The sequence below is a fragment of the Gobius niger genome (genome assembly GCF_951799975.1).
Source record: "Gobius niger genome assembly, chromosome: 1".
Taxonomy (NCBI): Eukaryota; Metazoa; Chordata; class Actinopteri; order Gobiiformes; family Gobiidae; genus Gobius; species Gobius niger.
The window spans coordinates 39,710,054-39,735,678 of record NC_136852.1 but is presented as its reverse complement, the minus strand read 5'-3'; the positions used below and the strand labels follow the sequence as shown (position 1 = coordinate 39,735,678).

The following is a 25,625-nucleotide window of genomic DNA, read 5'->3' as shown; positions in this document are numbered from 1 at the left end:
AAGTGTGCTTGGTTAAGGCGGGGCTTAACGCAGTACTAAGTAACTCTTGCCTCTAGAGGCCATAAGCGCAACTGCACTTGTCGTAGCAAGTTGAGATTTTTTAATTATTAATTGTCTTGGAGAGTAAACACTACGCTGACAGGAAAGGCGAAGGGAGAGAGGGATATTGCACATCCAATTACACAATGGAAATATTGTCTTTCACTCAAACTTGGCTGAAAATAGCTTAGCTTTGCCCATTAGCATGTTAGCTTCTTCTTCTTCGGGGAGATGAAAGACCCTCCAATCATCCCATAAACACTCGTATTACCCCCACAGGGACAACGGAAAAGATTTATTATGGTAAACACGTTACTTAGTACTGCTTTAAGGGGTTTTAAAATTGTTCTCCTTTTAAAATCTGCTCCAAAGTCGTGAAATTTCAGGGGGTCCAGCTGCAAAGCCCGATCTTTCCCAAGGAACCAAGGAGCAAAGGAACCAATCACGGGTTGCAGGTGAAAGATTGAGTTTTACTTTCTCTTCTTCCTCAGAGATGAATCCAGGGGCGGACCGGCCATACGTCCATCCTGGAAGAGCACAGAAGGGCCACTGGCTCTCGGGCCACCGGTCTGGCCTCTCAATTTTCTCCTTAACCTCTTACCCCCCCCCCCCACCTTAACTGAGCTTTACCCAAATCTAAAAGCTTAAAAGAGAAGCATTGAAATAGTGACGAAAACGAGGGTGAAAAGTAACAAAAAAAGTGACGAAAACATGACGACATAGCAATGAAAAAAGCGATGGAAAAGGAATAAAAAGTGACAAAAAAATGCAGCGATCACTTTTTGTAGGCTTGGCTTTCAAATTAAGCGTTACGCCGTTACGAGAGGTAAGAGGTTATAATATGTCTTTGTGGAAGTGCTGCATTTACGCTCACTTGGGCCAGGCTTGGGCTCAGAGTCCGTTTTTCAGTCCCAGTCCGCCCCAGGATGAATTCAGGCAGGAAGAACCCGGCGCTAGCGTAGCCCAGTGTTAATTTTGAGTTTTATTTTAGTTTTAGTCTTAGTCTTTTGACTAAAATGTAATTTAATTTTAGTCGAGATTTAGTCAAAAAAAAACTTTTCAATTTTAGTCTAGTTTTAGTCGACTAAAATTGCATGTCAATTCAATCGACATAATTTAAGACTAATTTAGTGGACTTTGCATTGATAATATTCATTATAATCATATTTAATCTTGTTCCTCTGCTTCATGGAGCTGCTCCACATGAACAAAGCTCAGAGCTGATCCTTTGGCAGAGAATTTACATGATCTGAGGCTCTTTCAGACGGTCCATAGAAGTTTGGATGATTTTAGTCTCTCCTTTTCATTTTTATTTAGTCTTATTTTAGTCGACTAAAATATGAGGACATTTTAGTCATAGTTTTAGTCTCATGAACAACTTTTAATTTAGTTTTAGTCCAATTTTAGTCGTCAAAAATATCACTTTGACTAAAATTAAGACTAAATAAAAGTCGACCAAATTAACACTAGCGTAGCCATGACGAGCCTTCAGGAAAGTCACTGATCTCTCCCTGACTGCGTTTAGAAGCGATTAGAAGCTGTTTGGTGGATGTGTTTGTCCCGCAGGTCTCCCCCCCCGGCTGGTGAACGTGACGATGTTTGCGATGTTTTGCGGTGGAATATTACGGCGGTGTTTAGCGGACGCTCGGCTCGCGGCGGCAGGTCTGGGCCCGTCTAATCTCTGCTGCTCGGAACAAGCCCGGGCAGAGGCAGTGAAACTCAGACACAACACACGGGCCAAACGGCGCTCGCTCTCACTCACACACGTATGTAAACACACACACACACGCTCACACACACACAGCCGGACTCTCACAAACAGTTTAAAGATCACACATGACCCCGACAGAGAGGACGTGAGGAGCCATGGGGGGGGGGGGGGGGGAGTCGTCATCATTAATTATACAGTGGCCCAGAGGTTAGGGCTGCAGCACATGTGCGGGGCTCCACTGTGCCGGCCTGAGCGAGCATGGTTTACATCAGGGGGAGGCAGGTTTGCGTCACGGAGGGACAGAGGGCCGAACCTCGCCATGGTCGCCTAAAGTTAAGAACCATTTTGTGCAAATGCCAATGTTTTACATCAGTGGTTCTAAAGTGGTCCGGCTTCGAGACCCGCCGTTACCTTAATGACGAGCTGCGACCCAAATAAAACTGTGCTTTGCCATATATCGCTTAAAATATTGTATTTGCCACATGTTTTTATTGAACAAGCCGTAGATTTGCTTTGAAGACTGAAAATGATGATCAAAATAACCCAATAATATTAATTTGAAAAGACTCCAGTGTGTTTCCGTCTAGTTTCAGATGGAAAATATAAAAAAAAAACGTTTCCTGTAGGCTCGCGACCCACGTTTGAGTCCCGACCCACCAGTTGAGAACCACTGTTTTACATTATATATGAGCAAGTGGGAGGTTCTGCAAGGACCTTTTCAAAAAGACACTATAAAAAGATACATTCTCACATTTTTAGAGTACTTTAACAGGTATTTGATCCCTTATTTGCATAACCATATTTGGTAACACTTTACATTACGGGCCGGTAAGTCTTTGGTACTTACAGTGGTAATTCTAGATACTTATGGTGGTATGTACAGTTGTAAATACTAGCAATAATAGTGGTACTTCTAGGTAATTATTGTGGTACTTACAGTGGTGCTTATGGTGGTACTTACAGTGGTAATTCTAGGTACTTAATAATAATTGTGGTACTTAAAGGATACTATAGTGAGAATTACAAGGTATGTACTTCTAGAAACAGTGGTAACTCATAGTAATGAAGGTTGTACTTTTTGTTTCCCTAATGCTGTATATGTTGTTTTATAGTCACACAATCCTAGAAATTACTTCTGTTTGTAGAAGTACTTCAGTAGTTACTTCAGTACTACTACTGTAGTATCCTTGAATTACCATAGCAGTACCATAGTAAATAGGAGTACAACCTTCATTACTAAGAGTTACCACTATGTCTCTTAGTAATGAGAGATACTGTGGTAACTCTGTGACTCCGTAACCCTAACCCCAATTACTAGTAATTACCACTTTTAGTGCCACAATAAGTACCACTGTCATTACTAGTAATAACCACTGTAAGTACCATGGACTTAACGGCTCGTAATGTAAAGTGTTGCCCAATATTTCTCCAAATCATATTGGGGGCCAGAGGTTCTGTGCTGGAGGGACGGATTTGGCCCCCGGGCCTGACGTTGCCTACCCCTGGTTTACATGCACCAACAGGCGGACATGATCTGGAGTCCTTACACGATGGAAGTGAGAAATGGTGAGTTTCTAAATGTCTGCTGTAGTCCAGACTTCAGCGCTGACTGGACACAGTAAGTGGGCTGGACATGGGTGGACAGACAATCTCTTAACCCTCACCTCAACCAAGCATATTTTCTCCAGTTTGGCTTTACCCAGAACTTAAAGAGGGGGTATTCTGCTTTTTTTCAGTCACATAGCACCAGTCTATATCACACTACAATGATGACCAAACCTTCTGTTGGTCTGTAAATGCAGTAAATTAGAATCACTGCCTTGTATAAAATTGCTCTCTCAAAATGGCTGTAGTGAATGTCTTGAAATAGGCCTCTGTCTCTTTAAGAACCTCTGACGCTTTCCGACACGCCCCCTCCACACGCTGTCTGTGGCATCAGTGGGGAGGGGGTTCTGCTGAGGAGCAGTGGCTGGTGACGAAAGCTCGGAGGCGTCTCCAGGAGGTGGGGGCGTTCCTAGGAGGACTCAGGCAAACCTATCCCTAAAATGGCCGCCTTCAGAGTTTTTACAGATTACTCAAAAATACGTGAATGTGCCAAGGCAACACTTCAGCCATGTTTTTAATGAGGGAACGACATAATAACATGATGTAAAGCTTGAAAAAGTCGATTTTGCATAATACCCCCCCTTTAAATCTCCTTGAAAAAAGGCTCAAAACAGCGTCAAAGGCGAGGATGAAAACGGTAACAACAAAAAAGTGTCAAAAAAGCAGCAAAAACACGACTGAAGGGTGGTGAAAACGCAACAGAAAAGCCACAGAAGAGCAACAAAAAACTTGACAAAAGACGGACAAAAACAAGGGAAAGAAAGGAATCAAAAAGTCCGTATCTGGTTCAGCTCCGTGACTTACATTTATAATTAATCAGCTTTTACTCGGTCTCAGCTTCAGTTCGGTTCTCCATTCATACACGCTGGAGGTGAGGAGGGTGAAGTGTCTTGCCCGAGGACACAATGACAGCGGGCGCTTTTCAGGAGCCGGGACTCGAACCCGCGGCCTTCCAATCACGGGACGACCCGCTCCACCGTCTGCGCCGCTGTCACTTCACTTCAACTGGAATGCACAACATGTCGGCCACATGTGCAGGAGAAGCGACAACACCATGTGGCTGCTTTCTAAAACCTTAACCGAGCGGCATTTTCTCCAGCTCGGCTTTACCCAAATCTAAAGGTTACAGCTTATAGGCCAGTGTAGCGCCTCATTTGAAAGCGAAGACCTACAAAACTCACCTTTAATTGATCTTTTTGTAAATTGATGTTGCTTTTTTTGACACTTTTTTGGTCACTTTTTTATCGCCTTTTTGTCGCTCTTTTGTTGCATTTTGACGCTTTGTTCAAGAAGCTTTTAGATTTGGCTCAAGCCATCCATCCATCCATCCATTTTCTTCCACTTGTCCGTTGCCGGGTCGTGGGGGCCGCTTTTGGAGCTTCCCAAATCACATTGCACCAGCCCCTATGGCTCCTCCTGCAGGTGGTGGGTCCACAGGACGGCCTCACGCTTCAACCCGGGCCTGTTGGTCTCTCATAAGGAGCTCCTGACCCGTTCTTTGTCTGACCCGTCACCTATAGGACCTGTTTGCCATGGGAGACCCTACAGGGGCACCAAGCCCCCGACAACAGAGCTCCAGGATCATTGGGGTGCTCAAACCCTCCACCAAGTTAAGGTGGTGGTTCCCTCCTGGAGCCTTCAGTTTGGGTAAAGGAGGAAATGTGCTTGGTTCCCTGTACACCGCAGTTTGGGCAACAAAGCGAAGGATTCTTTTCTTCTGATTGGTCAAAGAGCCGTCTTCCGATCGAAGCCGAGAACTAAACCTGGTCCAGAGCAGGTTATGGCTACTTGCGAACAGTCTGATCTCAATCTGAGGAAACTGTCCAGACCCACACTTTTAGTGAATAAAACCATCGTCCACCTGTCACCTCTTAACCCCCACTTTCTCCAGTTTGACTTGACCCAAATCTAAAAGCGTCTTGAGAAAAAAATCGACAAAAACTAGACGTGAGGATGAAAACGCAGCAAATCAATAAAGCAATGAAAAGGCACCCAAAAAGTGATAAAAAAGCAGCAAAACAGGCGACAGAATGGCAGGACCGTGCCTTTGGTCCGACAACCCGTTAGTCCGATTTCTCATTATTCCGAAAATGCACCATTGAGCAGAGGTGCCGACATCTCGAACCCAGTTGTGTTGTGGATTACGGAGCCACACATACAACCAGGCTCTAACCTTAAGCTCAGTGGACTCTTGCCTGGACCTGATTTTATTTTTCAACCCCTACTCTTGGGACCCCTCTGATTCAGCTTGTGCACGCTTCCATTGGGTCAGCTAATAAACAGCAACAACGTGTCGTGCCACAACTATGCAGACGGCACTCAGATCCAGGGGCGAGAGCATTTTCTCCAGTTCGGCTTTACCCAAATCCAAAGGCTTCTTGACTAGAGAGCAACACTGTAACGCCTCATTTGAAAGCTCAAATCTAGAAAAGTGATGGTAACTTTTTGTCACGTTGTCGCTGCATTTTTGTCATGTTTTTGTTGCCTTTTGCTGCTCTTTCATTAGCCTACTTTTTTGTGGCTTTTTGACGTGTTTTCGTCACTTTTTCGTTGTGTCTCTTGTTTTTCGTTTTTTTCTTCTTCATGTTATTGTTGTTTTTTCATCGCTTTTTTCATCGCTTTGTCGTCACGTTTTCGTCACATTTTCTTGTGTTTTTGTCACTTTTTTTGTTGCTTTTCCGGCAGATCAGTTTGTGGAGGCAAACAACAACTTTCTCCAGCTAAACGCAGACAAAACTGAGATCATTGTTTTTGGCAAAGTGTTACCATTCACCTGCTGGTCTCTCTGAAATCGAAAAATCAGGTTCGAAATCTGGGAGTGATCATGGACTCAGACCTGAACTTAAACAGCCACATCAAAGCAATAACATCAGCAGCTTTTTACCATCTGAAAAACATCACTAAGATCAGAGGAATAGTGTCAAAACCGGACTGAGAGACTTATCCATGTGTTTGTCTCCAGCAGGTTTGACTACTGTAACGGCTGCTCACTGTCAGAGCTGCAGAACATCCAGAACCAGGAAATACGACCATATTAGTCCAGTGCTCCGGTCTCTGCACTGGCTTCCTGTCAGAGAATAGACTTTAAAACAGCTCATGGTTTAGCACCGAGGTACATCTCTGACATGTTACAGCCGTATGAACCATCTCGGGCCCTGAGAACTTCAGGGAGGGGCCTCCTGGTGGTTCCCAGAGCCAATAACAAACACGGTGAGGCTGCGTTTCAGTTTCATGCAGCTAAAATCTGGAACAGTCTTCACGAGGATGTGAGACAGACCTCAACTCTGACAATGTTCAAATCCAGGCAGTTCTTTTTGCCCGTGCATACGACTGAAAGCATTTTATCTGCACTCTCGCCTTTTACTGTAATTGATAAATTTTATGTTGATGTTTTTATTGATTCCATTGTTTGTTTTCTTGTAATTTTATGCAACTGTGAAGCACTTTGAATTGCCTTGTGTATGAATTGTGCTCTACAAATAAACTCGCCTTGCCTTGCCTGACTCAATGGGACATTTTCAGAATAATGAGACGTCGGACTAATGGGTTGTCGGACAAATGGGCCGAACCCCAGAAAAGCAACAAAACAGGCATCAATGAAACAACAAAAACACTCAAAAAGTGATTGTAAAAAGCACTAAAGATAAAACAAAAAAAAGCACGACAAAGCGAGGAAAAGTCTTCGATCAGCTTTCAAATGAGGCCTTACACTGGTCTACAGGCTGCAAGCTCCAGTCGAGAAGCGTTTCGATTTGGGTAAAGCCGAAATGGAGAAAATGCGCTCAGTTAAGGTGTGTGTGGGGGGGGGGGGGTACCAGGTTAAAGCATTTACCCCTGAACCTAGAGGCTGCCGTGTCGCGGAGCTCGGAGCCAGGACTCCACTGCTGGGGCAGATTCCAGACACATGTTCCTGGTGTATCTCCGTGTTCCATCTTGTTTCATCGGAGTCAGCGATTTACAGAGCGATATCTGACGCTCTCATCACCCCCCCCCCCCTCACCCCGGGCCCCTCCGGTCGCCCCCCCCCTCGTCGCTCCCTCAGAGGAAACGGCAGCTGTAGTCTTCAGTGTCAGATTTAAAGGTGGTAATGACAGAGAATTGGCTGTAAATGTGGAAATGACAGGAGGGGCTGAAACCGGCCGTAAACTGGGATTACAGGACGAGGCCTGAGGACCCAAAATACACCGAGCACAGAGTCTAAATCGTCTTTAATGTGAGGTGCATGAGGGCGTTTGAGTTAGTCGGTGGGTCGGCTGCGCGACTAGTTGAGTCAAAATAGAAATATGAAGAGTGGGACAGACTCTGGGTCTCCATGACGTCTGTAAGCTTCTAACCGTGTAGTTCGCAGCTCTACAAACATGGGATTCTGGCATTAGTTCAGCAGTTCATATAGATACAGACGGCATCTCTTCATAGAAGGGGGCGTGGCCTCACCGGGGGGGAAAATAGAATCTTTAGAGAAACACAATTTTTCACTCTTTTTAGCCATTTTCTGGTGGAATATCAACTTGTTTATCACATACAAATAAAGTCAAGTGTAAATCGAGCCCATTTGGATGTTTTCTCACAGCAGATTGTTCTGTAGAAGTGAAAAAACGGCAGTTGTAGCTTGCGCTAGCTAACCGTTAGCATTAGCCCGATGCTAACATGTAGCATCAAGTTAGCATTCTCCGTTTTTTTTTATGTATTTATGGGCTGTTGAACCACTTTGCTCCTCTCTATGTCTTTGTATCTTTATTTAGTAGAAACTATATTCAGAATTCAACGTTTGTTCAAGTAGTTTTTGAATAATTAGAAAAAGTTTATATTTTTTCAAAATTGTTTTCCCCCTTAACTGTTTTCAAAGATGACCATATATGGGCGATTCCAGAGATGCCGTCTGTATCTATGCCAGTGTTAGTCCAGAAAGTCCAGTGGTGTAGTTAAAGCAGTACTAAGCAACTCATAAGCGTTTTTTTACTCATTAATTGTCCATGAGAGTAAATACTACGCTGACAGAAAAGACAAAGGGACAGAGGGATATTGTTCATCCAATTACACAATGGAGATCATTTTTTTCACCAAAACTTGGCTGTAAATACTGTTTAAGTGGTGCTAACCCACAGTTAGCTTTGTCCATTAGCCTGTTAGCTTCTTCTTTGTGATTCCATTAGTGTGTATTGGTGACTCCGACCCGGTGAAGGAAAGCAAAGCAATTGTGGTTTTCTGTCCAGAGACACCAGGGGGAGATGAAAGACCCTCCAGTCATCCCATTAACACTTGTATTACCCCCACAGGGACTACGGAGAGGATTTATTAAGGTAAACACGTTACTTAGTGCTGCTTTAAACAATACCAGTCTGGTACTGGTATCTAAAGCAGAAACTGAAAAAAACGTTGACGTTGAAGATGAACCCGATATTGTAAGCGTGCAGATCTTCCACACATTGTTGTTCTGTTTTCTGGTTCTAGACGACTAACATGAATATGCAACAGTACCCAGCCCGAAGCATGACCTAATTGGGTGTTCTGTTTTTAGAGTATTCTAACTGGCATTGTGACAATATCATCTTCAAAACATCCTGAGGGCCAGAGGTTCTATTTTGCTAGTGTGTTTTTGCACTGACAAGGAGCCATGTGATCAATGGGTAGCTAACACAATCATGTGCACGTGCAAGATAAATATGATAATGAAAGACTTAGAATGAAAGGAAATACGCCGTTTATCAATTTCCCTTTGATGAAATGTAGGGAGCCATGTGGAATTGTGTGTAAAATGTGACGTCATGGTAAATCTATCTATATTCACATGCTCTGATTGGATCTCATGTGTCGAATATTGTTCAATGGTTTGGGGCCAGGCCTCAGAATCTGTGCTAAAGCCTTTAACATCAAAAACCAATAAAGCATCACCGCACTATCATTCAGAAATATAAAAGGATGACATCTGAGAACTCCGTCAGTTTCTCTTTTATAAAAAAAACACTTTCAAGTTTCAATACACCTATGAAGGAGTGAGCGCCAGAGCTGGAGTCAGCAGTAACTGCTCTGGGTCTGCTCTCAGTCAGAGGACTCTGTGCTGCTGGAGCTAAAGTCACAAATGGACCTGAAAGTTTTCTTCTAGGAGCTGAAGCTGTGGCTAAAGAACAAACAAAAGTGTGAGTCTGAACACACGTTTGGTTCCAAACATCCAAACACTTGGTATGTTTGGATGAACATTCCAAGTCCATCCAAACATACCAAGTGTTTGGATGTTTGGAACCAAACACTTCAGTTTAGATCCAAAATGATTAATAATAATACAATACATTATATTTGTATGGCGCTTTTCTAGACACTCACAGAAATACAATAGTAAAATCCAACATAGAGCAACACATAACACTAGAGAGCAATTACTGGACATGAAAGGCCTTTTGAAATGAGTTCTTTCTTGAAGGTGGGGAGGTCAGGTTGGGGCAGTGAGTTCCAGAGTGTGGGGGCGGTGATGGAGAAGGCTCTGTCTCCCCAGGTTCAGCGCTCGGTCTTACAGGGGAGGGACAGGAGGTTGGCGTCGGAGGAGGTCAGTGAGGTCTGGAGGGGCCAGATGATAGAGGGCTTTGAAAGTGATGAGGAGGACCTTGAACTTGAGGCGTTGAGGGACGGGGAGCTAGAGGAGGTTCTGAGGGACAGGGGTGATGTGTTCATGTGTGTGTGGAGGCGGGCAGTGGAGTTCTGGATGTATTGCCGTTTATTGAGGGTTTTGGATGTTATAGAGGATGCTGTCGCAGTAGGTAGTCAATTCTGGATGTGATTAAAGCGTGAGATGGAATAACGCAGTCCGGGTTATTTGCTTGACGTTGGTTGAAAAGAAAGAGTGGGGTCGAGGAGAATACCAAGGTTGCAGATGGGTGGGGACGGAGAGACGGTGGTGCTGTCAAAAGTTTATTGTTGTCTGATGTCTTTTACTTATTTTCTATCTTTCCATTCTTTCTCATTTTGAAAAGCCTAACCGGGGAGGGGGCTGCAGAAACCTATGACTAGATGCCTTTTGTCCACAATATCGGCCACCCAGTTGGCAACGTTTTCTTGTACTGTCCCGGTCAGCTAAACAAACAAATAAATATATCAATCAAAACTTACCAATGTAAGTGAAACCAGTTTATTAAAACAGCCATTATCACCCACAGAACCTTCTCTGTTCTGACAGAAGTGCATCATGGGAGTAGTCAGGTGACGACCCCCAGCCCCTCGTCTCTCTCCCAGTGCATGCATCAAGTCCATGTAAGAAAGTGACAATGAAAGGACAGACTGCACTGGAGCCGATGCAAACAATATATACATGTGAGCATGTACCGTTTAAAGTAGGGGTGCACCGATACCACTTTTTCTAAAAGCGATACGAGTACGAGTACTTTGATTTAAGTACTTGCCGATGTTACTTCTTACTGCAGCTAAATGGTCTCTTTTCGCCTTTACTTCAGCTCTGTGTGGATTTTCTCGTGTGTTTATAGTAACTGATCCAGTAGCTACAGAATTTGGACTGTTCTGCTGCAGCTCATTTTGGCTCAATATAAACATGACATCTCTTTAATGTGGATTTTCTGAGGACTTTTTAGTCGCTGGGTTAGTTTTTCAGAAGAATAAACCCCTGGGCATAAAACGGCGTAAGAATCGCCAGAACTATTAGCCACGAGTTAGCGGCTAGTTAGCAATGTTAGCCTGTATGTTGTAAACACTGCAGACGCTGCAGCACTAACAACATTTAGCTCTGGTTAAATCCAGCTCAGACTCTGGTTTAGGGAGTGTCGTCTGTAATAAAGTCAGCTCTATGTGGAACATTGTATTTCCACTAAACAATTCTCCAGTTTGTCGCTATTTTCTCTCCTCAGCAGAGAGCTGCGTCCTGTTGGAGCGCCGGCCACACGTCAAATGGTATCGGTTTCTGGTATCGGGACCTCATTAATGAGTACGAGTATGAGTACAAGCGTGTGGTATCGGCCCGATACTGGCATCGGTGCATCCCTAGTTTAAAGATGATTTCAGTCAATTAAAAACAGTTGATATTAACATAAGATTTCCCGGCAGCCCTTGAAACAATAGTTCAGGTTTTACAGTGCAGAGAACACCTCACATCTATGTCAGTAATCTACAGCTACAGATTTCAACCTCAAGTTTCACCGCCTTAAAGGGATCATTCAGGATTTTTGATATAGGGCCTAATTTCCTAGTTATCCAGAGTGTTGTTGATTTCTGGAGATAAATCATTTTTTAAATTCATGCAGTCATTATACCTGAAGAGTTTAGTGGCGCTAGGCTAGTGCTAGTCTATGGTAACTAGTAGCCTGCATTAAAAACCTCTTCAAAATCATGGGCTCGTCCTCCAAACGTTGCCAGATCTGATTTGTAGAAAGCTCCTTTGTGAATTCCACGTGTAGTAATGGCGGCCGCAGGTAAACAAACTACTGTAGATCCGGTAGCAGATCACTTCGCCGTGGTGTAGCTACAACCAGGAAGCTGATGCAAGTTCTTTCATATGCAAAATGGTTAAATTTCAAACATTATTCAGTCGACACAGACATTTATATGGCTAGTCTGGTGTTAGAAGTGATTTGCCTCAGGTGCACTGTGCTCGGGTCAGACTCATTTTAATCCAGGCTACTAGTTACCATAGACATGCACTAGCCTAGCACTAGCCTAGCACCACAAAACTCTTCAAATATAAGAACTGCATGAATAAAATAAAAAAAATCACTCTGGATAACTAGGAAATGAGGCCCTATGTCAAAAATCCTGAAATATCCCTTTCAGCCCGAGTCCCCCGGCGGCAGACCCAGACCCAGACCTAGACCTGGGCCTAGTTTAGGCCGAGGTCATGGTTCAGGAAGTGCTGCGGTAATGACAGGTTCAAAGACTTCAGTCACAACATCATAAAGTCTGCAGCTCCTACACACACAACTATACACATGTACATTTACTACAGTACTATACTGAAGTCGAGTTTAGGAGGATCTGTACTTCGAGTAGTATTTGTGTTGAGAACTTGACAAAACATTTGACAAAGTCCATTTGTCCATGTGTTTGGTTCATGTGAAAATCCTAATGTTGCTCACTCCAGGGGCGGACTGGCCATGTGTTCATTCTGGAAGAGCACAGAAGGGCCAGTCCGGCCTCTCGATTTTCTCCTCTTATCCCCCGCCTTAACCACGCTTTACCTAAATCTAAAAGCTTCAAAGAAAAGCATCAAAACAGCGACGAGGAAGAAACGGAACAAAAATGTGCCGGAAAAGCAACAAAAAACGTGACAAAAAAGCAACGATAAAAAGCTATGAAAAACCAACAAAAAATCCCCCAAAACACAACAAAAATGTGCCGAAAACACAACTACAAAGCAACAAAACAACACAAAAAGTGAAGGAAAAAAAACATGACAAAAACATAACAAAGCAACGAAAAAAAGCAATGAAAAACCAACAAATACACACACAAAAAAAACACAAAAAGTGACGAAAACACACTCAAAAAGTTATGAAAAAGCAACATGACAAAAATGTGACAAAAATGTGGCGACGTGACAAAAAAGTTTCTATCACTTTTGTAGGTCTTAGCTTTCAAATCAGGCGTTACATTGTTGGTCTTCGGTCAAGAAGTGTCGCATTTACGCTAATTTGGGCCAGGCTGGTCAGAGTCCAGGGCCGTTTTTCAGTCCCAGTCCGCCCCTGGCTCCCTCTATGAACAGTAGGTGGCGCTGTGCAGGAAGGAAGGCGGTTTGTCCCCGTCGTGTTGCCGTACAAGCCACATTATCAAACACTTCACTAAACAACTAAACACATTTGACCTGTTGTTGTCGGATGTTTTCCACAAAGCGCCTCGTAAACCTGACGCAGGACCTCGTGTTTGCTTTTGCTCCGGTTCAAATGGTGTTTTTGTGATAAAAAAGAACACGAGGCGAAGTATGTTTTCGAGTGGCTGAAAACAGTGTTTGCGAAAAGTGCTCCCCATAAAAGTGGAGCTGCCGGACGCGTGACTCTGACGAGCAGAAAGAATGTGGACAAGGCCCGCCCCGACGTGGACAGCAGGGGGCGCTCTTTGGAGTGTTTGAGTTTGACCTGAGGCTCGTCGCAAACGGCTCAAAAAATGTGAAAAATGCAACGATAAATGTGTTTTCCAGCGACGGAGCATCAGCCAAAACATGCATTACTGCGTTAACCTCTTAACTCCCACCTGAACGGATCCCATTTTCTCCAGTTTGGCTTTACCCTAATCAAAAAGCTTCTTGGGGAAAAAAGCACCAAAACAGCCACAAAAAATGAGAAGAAAGCAAGGATGTAAATGCAACAAAAATATGACAAAAATTCAACAAAAATGTGACAAAAAATTTTAAAAAATGTGGCAAAAATTCAAAAAAGACAAAAATTCAACCAAAAAGTGACAAAAACTCTACAAAAAGTGACAAAAAATTCAACCAAAAAGTGACAAAAATTCAACAAAAATGTGGCAAAAATTAAAAAAAAACAAAAAAGACAAAAATTCAACAAAAAGTGACAAGAAATTCAACCAAAAAGTGACAAAAACTCAACAAAAATGTGCCAAAAAATCCCCCAAAAAAGCCAAAAATTCAACAAAAAGTGAGAAAAAATTCAACCAAAAAGTGACAAAAATTCAACAAAAATGTGACAAAAATTCCAAAAAAAAGACAAAAATTCAACCAAAAAGTGACAAAAAATTCAACCAAAAAGTGACAAAAATTCAACAAAAACGTCACAAAAACTCAACAAAAAGTGACAAAAAATTCAACCAAAAAGTGACAAAAATTCAACAAAAATGTCACAAAAATTCCAAAAAATTCAACAAAAAGTGACAAAAATTCAACAAAAATGTCACAAAAAAGAAAAAAAAAGAAAAAAAAAACATACAAAAGGTGACACAACACAGCAACAGCGTGAGGAAAAAGATCAGTTTTGTGGGTCTTTCAAATGAGGTGTTACACAGCCAAAAGAGGACAGAATGCATTTGGTTTGGGCGGGTGAGGTTAAACCATAAGAAGAGCCCCCTCTGGTGAAGGATCGGCTCGGACTCACACTTCTTCTTTACAGGTGAGATGATCAGATCACACGGCTCGCTCGCCCGATTTGGAACGTCATCCGCGGGGCAACGTGGAACCGAGCAAATATGGCACTTCACCAACTCTGATCATGTTCCATTTGTCCTCGGAGCTGGGAAAGCTGTTTTTCCTGAGTGTTCAATGTTCCAGTCAAATATCTTTAATAAACTCTGAATAGGACATGGCCTCATGTTTGTTAAAGAGGGGGTATTATGCTTTTTTCAGCCACATAGCACCAGTCTATATCACACTACAATGATGAAGAAACCTTCTGTTGGTCTGTAAATGCAGTAAATTAGAATAACTGCCTTGTATAAAATTGCTCTTTCAAAATGGAGGTAGCAAATGACTTGAAATAGGCCCCTGTCTCTTTAAGAACCTCTGACCCTTTCTGACACGCCCCCTCCACACGCTGTCTGTGGCATCACAACAACACTGCGCTCGTTGTCTCAACTGTATTGAAACTACGATCGGTGCATTTTATTTTTTATTGTTGGAAAGGAGCTACTGTTTATCACTTTGTGAACAATGGCCACACAGGATATTATTTGGAGACAAACCTTCCACACCGGACGCTTGGAAGAGGCTCTTGCCTGAAAAATAACTGTTGTTTGGAGGCTATCTGGTCCCTCTTTGCATCTGCCATGCCCTATGGATCTCTAACTATACCCCCATGGACGACACCAGGATCTGCAGGAGCCCATACGATTCAAAAGACGGACATTATCTGTGCAGGTGGACAATGGTTTTTCGAGGTTACCCGTTAGCTTGTTATAATCGACTACAGCTCATTGTTGATGAAAAGTCTGTAATAAACCACAAATGTGTAAAGCCAGGCTCATTGTGTGATCATCGTAAAGGCTGCTTCGAGTAGTTGCTGCTTTATTGACGTTATTTGTGCATAATATGCTGCCTGTTTTCAATGAATGTTGTGAAGGTGAAGGTTGTTAGCTTGTCGCGGCTAATAGTGCCTTAGCTCCGGGAGAAAACCACTCGGCTACGACTCACTGTAGATGAAATGTGAGCAATAAACTACGAAATCAACAAGCCAGGCTCCGTGTGTGATCATCATAAAGGCTGCTTCAAGCAGTTGCCTGTTTTAGTGACGTTTTCAATGCATAATATGCTGCTTGTATTCAGTGAATTTTACCGTTAGCTTATCGCGGCTAGCTTGTTAGCTCCGGGAGAAAACCACTCGGCTACGACCCATTGTAGATGAAATGTGAGCAATAAACTACACAATCAACAAGCCAGGCTCCGTGTGTGATCATTGTTAAACGGTTCTGTATGTGTGTGGTGGTTTTATTGACTTTATTTGTGCATATTTCTCGTTTTCACGTGATGACTCGAGGTTTAGCTTAGCATTAGCTTTCTCCGGAGGCTCTGTGCATCATCAAGGCCCAGCGCAGAACCAGACACTGAAATAAGCGTTCTTGTCACCGGTTTTAATCCTGGGTGTTTCGGTAACAGAAACACTGATGTGTGTCTTTGTAAAAGTCTGCTGTGGCTCCGGTTCACAACACATGAAGCTAAACCTCCATGATGACTCTGTTTACATCTTAGGGCTAGACACTCCGGGGAGGGGGTTCTGCTGAGGAGCAGTGGTTGGTTACTCGGCTGGTGACGAAAGGTTGGAGGCGTATCCTGGAGGTCGGAGGCGTTTCCTGAAGGAATCAGGCGTTTTATCCCTAAAATGGCCACCATCAGAGTTTTTACAGATTACTCGAAAATACGTGAATGTGCTAAGGCAACACTTCAGGCATGGTTTTAATGAGGGAATGACTTAATAACATGATGTAAAGCTTGAAAAAGTCGATTTTGCATAATACCCCCCCTTTAAGTGTGACGTCACACACAATAATGAGATACTTCTGGGTCCAAACTGTTAGTAATAAGAATAATAATAATGCATTGGTTTTATATAGCGCTTTTCTGTACGCTCAAAGACGCTTTACATTGCATTATTTGTTCACTCCATACTCGGTGGTGGTAAGCTACTATTGTAGTCACAGCTGCCCTGGGGTAGACTGACGGAAGCGAGGCAACCAGTCTGCGCCATCGGCCCCTCCGACCACCACTCACTCACTCACTCACACACTACATTCGCTAGGCTTCCTGGTGTTCCCAAACGGTCTCCCATCCAAGTACCAGGCCCTTCCCTGCTGAGCTTCCAAGGTCTGACGGGATCAGGCAGAGCAAAGGCGGGATGGACACTGTTGAAGGTTCCATAGCAAAAAACTGCAACTTTATCCCAAATAACAACAGAGAAAAGGTCAAGAACTGTTTTACTCCTTATTAGAATCATATATCTCACCATTTCTCCAAGATATTTGATATAAATTGTGTCATAGAGCATTAGCAATGATTCGTTTCAAAGAAATGAGCTGGTCCTGACTGAGAAACGAGACTGAGAAGTACTAAACCAATCACTAACAATGAGTGTTGGATCAACGAAACTGTTGCTCCTGGTTTTGCATTGGTGGCATAGGGGTTAGCCCCGCTGACCAGAAACAAGATGGCCGCCACGTTTGCCACATCAATGAGAGAATCTAGAATTTGATTGACCTCTTACCACCCGCCAAAACCAAATCCATTCTCTCCTCTATGCCATTGTCGTCACTTTTTATTTCCCTTATGTGTTTTTGTCACTTTTTTGTTACTTTTTTGCTGCTCTTCTGTCACTTTTTTGCTGGATTTTTGTGTTTTTTTCCTGGATTTTTGTCATTTTTTCAGCTGGATTATTGTCATTTTTTGCTGGATTTTAGTCTTTTTTTTGCTGGATTTTTGTCATTTTTCTGCTGTATTGTCACTTTTTTGCTTAATTTTTGTCATTTTTTTCTGATGGATTATTGTCACTTTTTTGCTGGATTTTTATCTTTTTTTTGCTGGATTTTTGTCACTTTGTTGTTGAGTTTTTGTCATTTTTGTCGCTTTTTTTGGGTCACTTTTTAGCTTTTTTTTTGTTGCGTTTACATCCTCATTTTCTTCTCGTTTTTTTGACTCTGTTTTGAAGAAGCTTTTAGATTTGGAGAATTTGGAGAAAACATGTTCAGGAGGGAGCTAAGAGGTTAAATATCTTTGGTTCCAGTTGTCAAATGTTAATGACAGTGAAACAAGAAGCTGGATTTCTAATCTACTAAATGATGTTACAAATCATAAAAAAAAAAAAAAAGTTTATTTACGGATCCAACATGACAGCAGCAGACGCGACGCCATCTTTGGATCAGGCTTTATTCCGTGTTCTAAACAGTTTAGCTTGAAAGTTTAGCGTCAAATGTCATCGGATGTGATGATACGATTGGCTATGGCTACGTGCAAATGATAGACTTTCAGCTCAAGAAACGGCCGTGGACGATCGTAAACCACACCGCTCCCATGAGAAAATGAATTGGTGGCCCCCAGAAGCCAGGCTAGTGGACGCTAACATTCCATTTAGCATTGCAAAGATCACAGTCCGTTTAGAATCGCCAAGGTACCATTTCATTTGTTTTTTGCTAGGGCTGTGCAATTAATCGAAATTCGATTACGATTTCGATTATTACACCAGACGATCGCAAAAATAGCATAATCGAGAACAAACGATTATTAAGGATGCCCTCCCGCTCGTCCATCCAAAGCGCAAAAAGTTTGTGTGACGCGTCTGATCAGCTGAAATAAATACCAGCGTGACAGAACTGTAAATAATGTCGTACTAATATGTTTGATACCTAACTCTTGAGATAACGCCTCTGTTAAGCGCTCGCCTTGTGCTGAAAGGAGAACAGCTGTTCAGAAGCCTCCACATCCTTTGCTCAGACACTGGTTTTATTTAGTAGAAAAGTCTAAAACTCTTCTTCAGGAGCAGATCAACGGAGCTCAAACAAACTCTTATTACGGCTCTGTTGGACAGGTGTGAGGGCTGGCCAGCAGGGGGCAGGTGTCCCTATGGCTGTATCCGAATGTCCACACTATTCCCTATATAGTGACTATATAGTGGTCACGCCATTTTGTAGGGGTGTCCGAATGTCCAGAGAGAAAAAAGTAGTGCACTCGAAATTTCCCACAATGCATCTCGAAAAGTAGTGAGCATCGATGGTCACTAAACGTGTCAATATAGACCACAATGCATTGCGAGAGTCGGAGAAGAGCCTGACAGAGACAGGTCTTTGAACTAAACACGACTGAAGTAAATCAGCTGTTTCAGTCGTGTGTTTGTATTTCTCATGAATAAACGACCTAAATATAAACAGTTACGGTGAAAAGATGCTAACGCTAGCTGCTTACCTTTAGCTTGAGCTGTTAAATGACTTATAGCTTCTTCTCGAATAATCACGTAAAATCCATGTGAAGTAAAAGCGTATCTGACTCGTATTTATCCATAAATATTCCACTGTCTCTGAGTCTGGTTGGTCTTAATCACAGAAATACTTTATTCCAGGAGTTTCGCGAACTTTTAGCAGATGTAGTCACTCAATCTGCTGGCGCTTCGGACACCTGCCTGTGACCTACTTTCGGCACGTCTTTGAGCGAACGCTGGGGTGATTTTTTTTTTGTTGTTGCTTTTTTTGTGATGATAGTAACGGCTGTAAAAGTGCCAAAACAGTCGTTCTGTTTCATAAAATAAACGTTTGTAACAATAAATAAATTCAGATAAAAAAAAAAAAATCTGCGCGTGACGTCACGCAGTGCGGAGAAAGTAGTGTCTTGTGTCCGAATCACCAACAGAATCAGTGACTATATAGTCGACTATATAGCGTGGGCCTATGTAGTGAATGAGGGGTTAGGGGCTAGTGTGGACATTCGGATACAGCCTATATGATTAGTCTAGAAACGTAAACAAAAAAAATGCTTTTATTGTCCAAAGAAAATGTATTCCATAGTTGTTTTTTTAAAATAAGAATAAAAATGAATATAAAATAAAGTTGTTTTTTTTGTCAAGACAACAAATAAACGTTTGAATCATCGTGATTTCAATTATTACTAAAATAATCGTGATTATTATTTTTTCTGTGATCGAGCAGCCCTATTTTCGACCTTAATAAATTCTTTTCGTAGTCCCTCTGAGGGTGATACGAGCGTTAATGGGACGATGAACTGCTGTCTCTGGTCAGAAAACCACACTTGCAACTTTCCCTGCCTCCGACCCCGCAGTTTGTGGCATGGCGGTCTACAGCAGGGGTGTCCAAAGTGCGACCCGGGGGCCAAATGCGGCCCTCAGACCAATTTTTGGTGGCCCTCTGCCTTCTTGCTGAATCGGGACACATCATCAGAGATGGTCCTTTTCATTTGAAATGTAATAATTCTACACAATTCTAACCAAACAACTATAGCATTTTATTGTGAGACAGCTGGCATGAAGGTTTTGAGCAGAAATAAAGGTGTGGGGCGCAATTTAAACCTCTGCTAGTCAAAGGTTTTGCGGCACTAACCACCGATCTATGGCCCTTCACCCTGTGTACGCTTCAGTATGCGGCCCCCCATGAAAAAAGTTTGGACAGCCCTGGTCTACAGCCTTCGGTTTGTTGATGAACATTTTGCAAAGCGTTGTTTGGTTTATCACGATCAGAAGAAGCTAACGGGCAGAGCTAACTGCGGGCTAGCATTGTATAATTGGGTTTTCCGACTTCCCCAATGGGAAATCCGACATCGGGGGGGCCAGTCCCCGGTTTAAACGTCCCACTGTGAGCTTGGAAATTCCGACTTACGAGTACAAATGGAACGCACCCATAATCCCCCGCTTCATCTGACACTTGGCTGCACAAGTTTGGCACAAGATTAACGTTAGCTTCATCAAACAGACATGAGTTGCAGTTACAGTTTTAGAAAGAAAGGTCCAGAGAAAGGTCCGCTCATCGTTTGGAATATTGTCTCCACACAAACCACGTCCAACTTGCAGTGTTTCGACTGTCGGACCGTCAGAGCGGTGGACGGCGGAGGAAGCAGCGAAGACTCCGAGGGAAAAGTGTAATGACTGTTTTCTGAGTGAAGTTCCACAGCCTCAGGAACAAAAGGAACCGGGATTTAAACAATTGGACGTGTCACAGCAGGTCTGACAAACACGGGCGAGTATACCGCGTACATCTACTCAAGTACTTCACCAACCGCCTCAAGTGTGTACCGGGATCCCCGTTAGCCGTGTCCTCCACAGTGACCGCCCTCATCGTAAAACCACATTCACAAGCTGCTAACATTAAAAGCAGACACCCAATACACATTATCTGAAGCATTAGTAAAAAACAACACAATTGACTTTTGTTGCAATGTTTCAAGTGTCTTATGAGAAAAGAGTGATGTTTGAGATGTTTGAGATGTTTGAGAGCGGCGGGATTTTACTCTGAACATTTGAACGCTCGAACCTTTTGTCCAGTTGGAGAAAAATGACCATTTTCTGCAGGGGTTTTATTGAACAGCAGTGAATGTGACAAACATGAGCCTCATACAGAAACTCTCCTTATTGATACGAACACACTTGTGATAAAACAAAGGAGGTAAATGTATTTTCAATCAATCAATCAATCAATCAATCAATCAATCAATCAATCAATCAATCAATCAATCAATCAATCAATCAATCAATCAATCAATCAATCAATCAATCAATCAATCAATCAATCAATCAATCAATCAATCAATCAATCAATCAATAGTCAGTCAATTGACCAGGACTCAACCAGGACCAGACCGGGGCTAAACCAGGAGTAAACAAGGTCTAAACAAGGACTAAACCAGGACTAAATAAGGTCTAAACTAGGAGTAAACAAGGTCTAAACAAGAACTAAACCTGGACTAACCCTGGGGTAAACCAGGTCTAAACAGTAACTAAACCTGGACTAAATAAGGTCCAAACCAGGAGTAAACAAGGTCTAAACAAGAACTAAACCTGGACTAAATAAGGTCCAAACCAGGAGTAAACAAGGTCTAAACAATAACTAAACCAGGACTAAATAAGGTCTAAACAAGGACTAAACCAGGACTAACCCTGGACTAAATAAGGTCCAAACCAGGAGTAAACAAGGTCTAAACAAGAACTAAACCTGGACTAAATAAGGTCTAAACCAGGAGTAAACAAGGTCTAAACAAGAACTAAACCTGGACTAAATAAGGTCTAAACCAGGAGTAAACAAGGTCTAAACAAGAACTAAACCTGGACTAAATAAGGTCCAAACCAGGAGTAAACAAGGTCTAAACAAGAACTAAACCTGGACTAACGCTGGAATAAACAAGGTCTAAACAAGAACTAAACCTGGACTAAATAAGGTCCAAACCAGGAGTAAACAAGCTCTAAACAAGAACTAAACCAGGACTAACGCTGGGGTAAACCAGGTCTAAACGATAACTAAACCAGGTCTAAATAAGGTCTAAACCAGGAGTAAACCAGGTCTAAACAATAACTAAACCAGGACTAAATAAGGTCTAAACCAGGAGTAAACAAGGACTAAACAAGAACTAAACCTGGACTAAATAAGGTCCAAACCAGGAGTAAACAAGGTCTAAACAAGAACTAAACCAGGACTAAATAAGGTCCAAACCAGGAGTAAACAAGCTCTAAACAAGAACTAAACCAGGACTAACGCTGGGGTAAACCAGGAGTAAACAGTAACTAAACCTGGACTAAATAAGGTCTAAACCAGGAGTAAACAAGGTCTAAACAAGAACTAAACCAGGACTAACCCTGGGGTAAACCAGGTCTAAACAAGGACTAAACCAGGACTAAATAAGGTCTAAACCAGGAGTAAACAAGGTCTAAACAAGGACTAAACCAGGACTAACCCTGGACTAACCCTGGGGTAAACCAGGTCTAAACAGTAGCTAAACCAGGACTAAATAAGGTCTAAACCAGGAGCAAACCAACAGCAGAAACTGAACCAGGAACCAGCCTCACTCTCAAACTTGAGCCGCAAACGGAAAAGACACAAAGCAAAGCGCGGCGCGAGACAAAGGCGTGCGCGCACGTAGGGGAGTACTGACCGTATGCGCGCGTGGACCCGGCGCTCGGGGGCTCGCGTGCAGCGGCACGAAGACACGGCAACAGCAGACGAGGAGCGCGAGGAGCCGCATGTCTCCGCCACGCGCAGCTCTCTGGCCCCACTGCACGCGCGCACGGCCCTCCGCCCCGTAAACATGATCACCGAGGGTCACGTGACGAGAGAGAGGGAGAGAGAGAGAGAGGAGAGAGAGAGAGAGGAGAGAGAGAGAGAGGGAGATGAGAGAGAGAGAAGTGAGAGAGCACAGAGAGAGGAGAGAGAGAGAGAGAGGAGAGAGAGAGAGGAGAGAGAGAGAGAGAAGTGAGAGAGCACAGAGAGAGGAGAGAGAGAGAGAGAGAGATGGAGAGGAGAGAGAGAGAAAGAAGTGAGAGAGCACAGAGAGAGGAGAGAGAGAGAGATGGAGAGAGAGAGAGAAGTGAGAGAGAGGAGAGAGAGAGATGGAGAGAGAGAGAGAGGGAGATGAGAGAGAGAGAAGTGAGAGAGCACAGAGAGAGGAGAGAGAGAGAGATGGAGAGAGAGAGAGAAGTGAGAGAGAGGAGAGAGAGAGATGGAGAGAGAGAGAGAGGGAGATGAGAGAGAGAGAAGTGAGAGAGCACAGAGAGAGGAGAGAGAGAGAGAGAGAGGAGAGAGAGAGAAGTGAGAGAGCACAGAGAGAGGAGAGAGAGAGAGAGAGAAAGAAGTGAGAGAGCACAGAGAGAGGAGAGAGAGAGGAGAGAGAGAGAGAGAGAGAGGGGAGAGACAGAGAGCGCAAAGAGAGGAGAGAGAGAGAGGGGGGAGAGGAGAAAGAGAGGAGAGAGAGACAGAGAGAGAAGTGAGAGAGCACAGAGAGAGGAGAGAGAGAGAGAGAGAGATGGAGAGAGAGAGAGGGAGAGAGAGAGAAAGAAGTGAGAGAGCACAGAGAGAGGAGAGAGAGAGAGAGAGATGGAGAGAGAGAGAGGGAGAGGAGAGAGAGAGAAAGAAGTGAGAGAGCACAGAGAGAGGAGAGAGAGAGAGGAGAGAGAGAGATGGAGAGAGAGAGAGAGAGGGGGGAGAGAGAGAGAGAAGTGAGAGAGCACAAAGAGAGGAGAGAGAGAGAGGGGGGAGAGGAGAAAGAGAGGAGAGAGAGACAGAGAGAGAAGTGAGAGAGCACAGAGAGAGGAGAGAGAGAGAGAGAGAGATGGAGAGAGAGAGAGGGAGAGAGAGAGAAAGAAGTGAGAGAGCACAGAGAGAGGAGAGAGAGAGAGAGAGATGGAGAGAGAGAGAGGGAGAGGAGAGAGAGAGAAAGAAGTGAGAGAGCACAGAGAGAGGAGAGAGAGAGAGGAGAGAGAGAGATGGAGAGAGAGAGAGAGAGGGGGGAGAGAGAGAGAGAAGTGAGAGAGCACAAAGAGAGGAGAGAGAGAGAGGGGGGAGAGGAGAAAGAGAGGAGAGAGAGACAGAGAGAGAAGTGAGAGAGCACAGAGAGAGGAGAGAGAGAGAGAGGAGAGAGAGAGATGAGAGGGAGAGATGAGAGGGAGAGAGAGGAGAGAGAGGGAGAGAGAGGAGAGATGAGTGAGAGAGCGCAGAGAGAGGAGAGATAGAAGAGATGAGAGGGAGAGAGAGAGAGAGGGAGCGATAAAAAAGACAGAAAGAAATGTTTTGCTGTACATAGTGGAATGTAGCCACATTTTCATCCCAGTGATTTTTCCTATACACTTATTTGAACATGATTTGTCTTTTATACTTTGAATACTACACTGCGTTCCAAATTATTATGCAAATGACATTTTTCTAAGATTTTCTAAATTGTCAACTCAAATGAGAGTCAGCATAATTTTCAAGTCTTTACCTGGTAGAGGATCATTTAAATCTGGTTGAAAAAATCTCCCAGTGATAACAGTATTTTTTTCAAAAATAAATATTGTAAAAACCTCAAAATCCACTGTTCCAAATTATTATGCAACTCATTGTTTCAATACATTTTAAAGCTTGTAATTAACTGAAAATGGTCATTTGTTGAATTTGTAGCATTAGGAGGTCATATTTACTGAAATCAAAAGCTATTTCAATCAAAAAAAATATTAACAGGTCAAGTTATATTTTACCAAAGGAGCCCTTGTGTGATAGCAGCTTCAAAATTCTTAAATCCATTAAACTTGTGGGTTTTTGGACAGTTTCTGCTTGGATTTCTTTGCAGGATGTTAGAATAGCCTCCCAGAGCTGCTGTTTGGATGAAAACTGCCTCCCACCCTTACAGAAGTTTTTTTGTTGAGGCTCCAAAGGTTCTCAACAGGGTTGAGGTCAGGGGAGGAGGGGGTCCACATCATGAGTTTCTCTCCTTTTAAGTCCATAGCAGCCAGTGATGCAGAGGTATTCTTTACAGCAGGACATGGTGCGTTGTCATGCATGAAGATGATCTTGTTAGGGAAAACACGGCTCTTCTTTTTGTAGCATAGAAGACAGTGGTCAGTCAGAAACTTCACATATTTTTCAAAGGTCATTTTCACACCTTCAGGGAGCCTAAAAGGGCCTAAAGGGGCCGACCAGCTCTCTCACCATGATTCTGGCCCAAAACATGACTCCGCCACCTCCTTACTGACGTCACAGCCTTGTTGGGACATTGTGGCCATTCACCAACTATCCACTACTCCATTGATCTGACCATCCAGGGTTACACGGCCTCATCAGTGAACAAGACTGTTTGAAAATGAGTCTTCATGTATTTCTGAGCCACTGCAGCCGTTTCTGTTCATGAACATTCAATTAACCGTTTAGGGGAGGCCCGGATAGAAGGTTTATGCACAACTGCAGCCTCTTGATGTTCGGGAGACTCCAGAGGCACCAGCAGCTTCAAATACCTGTCTGCTGCTTTGTAGCATCTGTTCTCTTAATCTGATGTGTTTGTCTGGCAGAAACCGTCCATATTGTGCCTTTATCTGCACAAACCGGAGTGTGCTCTGACTCATCCACAAATCTCTTATCTGTATTATGATTACGCTTAATCTTTCATGAAATATCGAAGGTTTTAATACCTAGACCAAGGCATTCAACTATTTCACGCTTTTCATCAGCAGACAGACCCTTTTTCTTTCCCATGTTGCTTGAAAATGATGATCTGCATAATAAAGTGGAACACCCTTTTTCAGTAGTTTTTCCCTTAACTGGGCTTAACCTGACAACTTATCATCCCAGGTCTCTGAGATTAATGTCAGTGATTCATAGAGCCCCGAGACACGGCACCATCCATGAGTTTCATTATTATTGTTTAGTTTTTTACCTTTTTGACACA

At 43.2% G+C, this 25,625-nt stretch overlaps 1 protein-coding gene across 1 annotated transcript in view; it reads right to left on the bottom strand.

The window, feature by feature from the left end:
* The window catches only part of LOC306971807 (stromelysin-3-like), a 61,570-nt gene extending 39,072 nt beyond the window's left edge, over positions 1 to 22,498 (bottom strand). Inside the window, exon 1 of the mRNA XM_079568196.1 lies at positions 22,365 to 22,498. Coding sequence (XP_079424322.1) covers positions 22,365 to 22,454 — 90 coding nt within the window. The 5' untranslated portion in view covers positions 22,455 to 22,498. The remainder of the gene's footprint in view (positions 1 to 22,364) is intronic.
* Between the last annotated feature and the right edge of the window lie 3,127 nt (positions 22,499 to 25,625).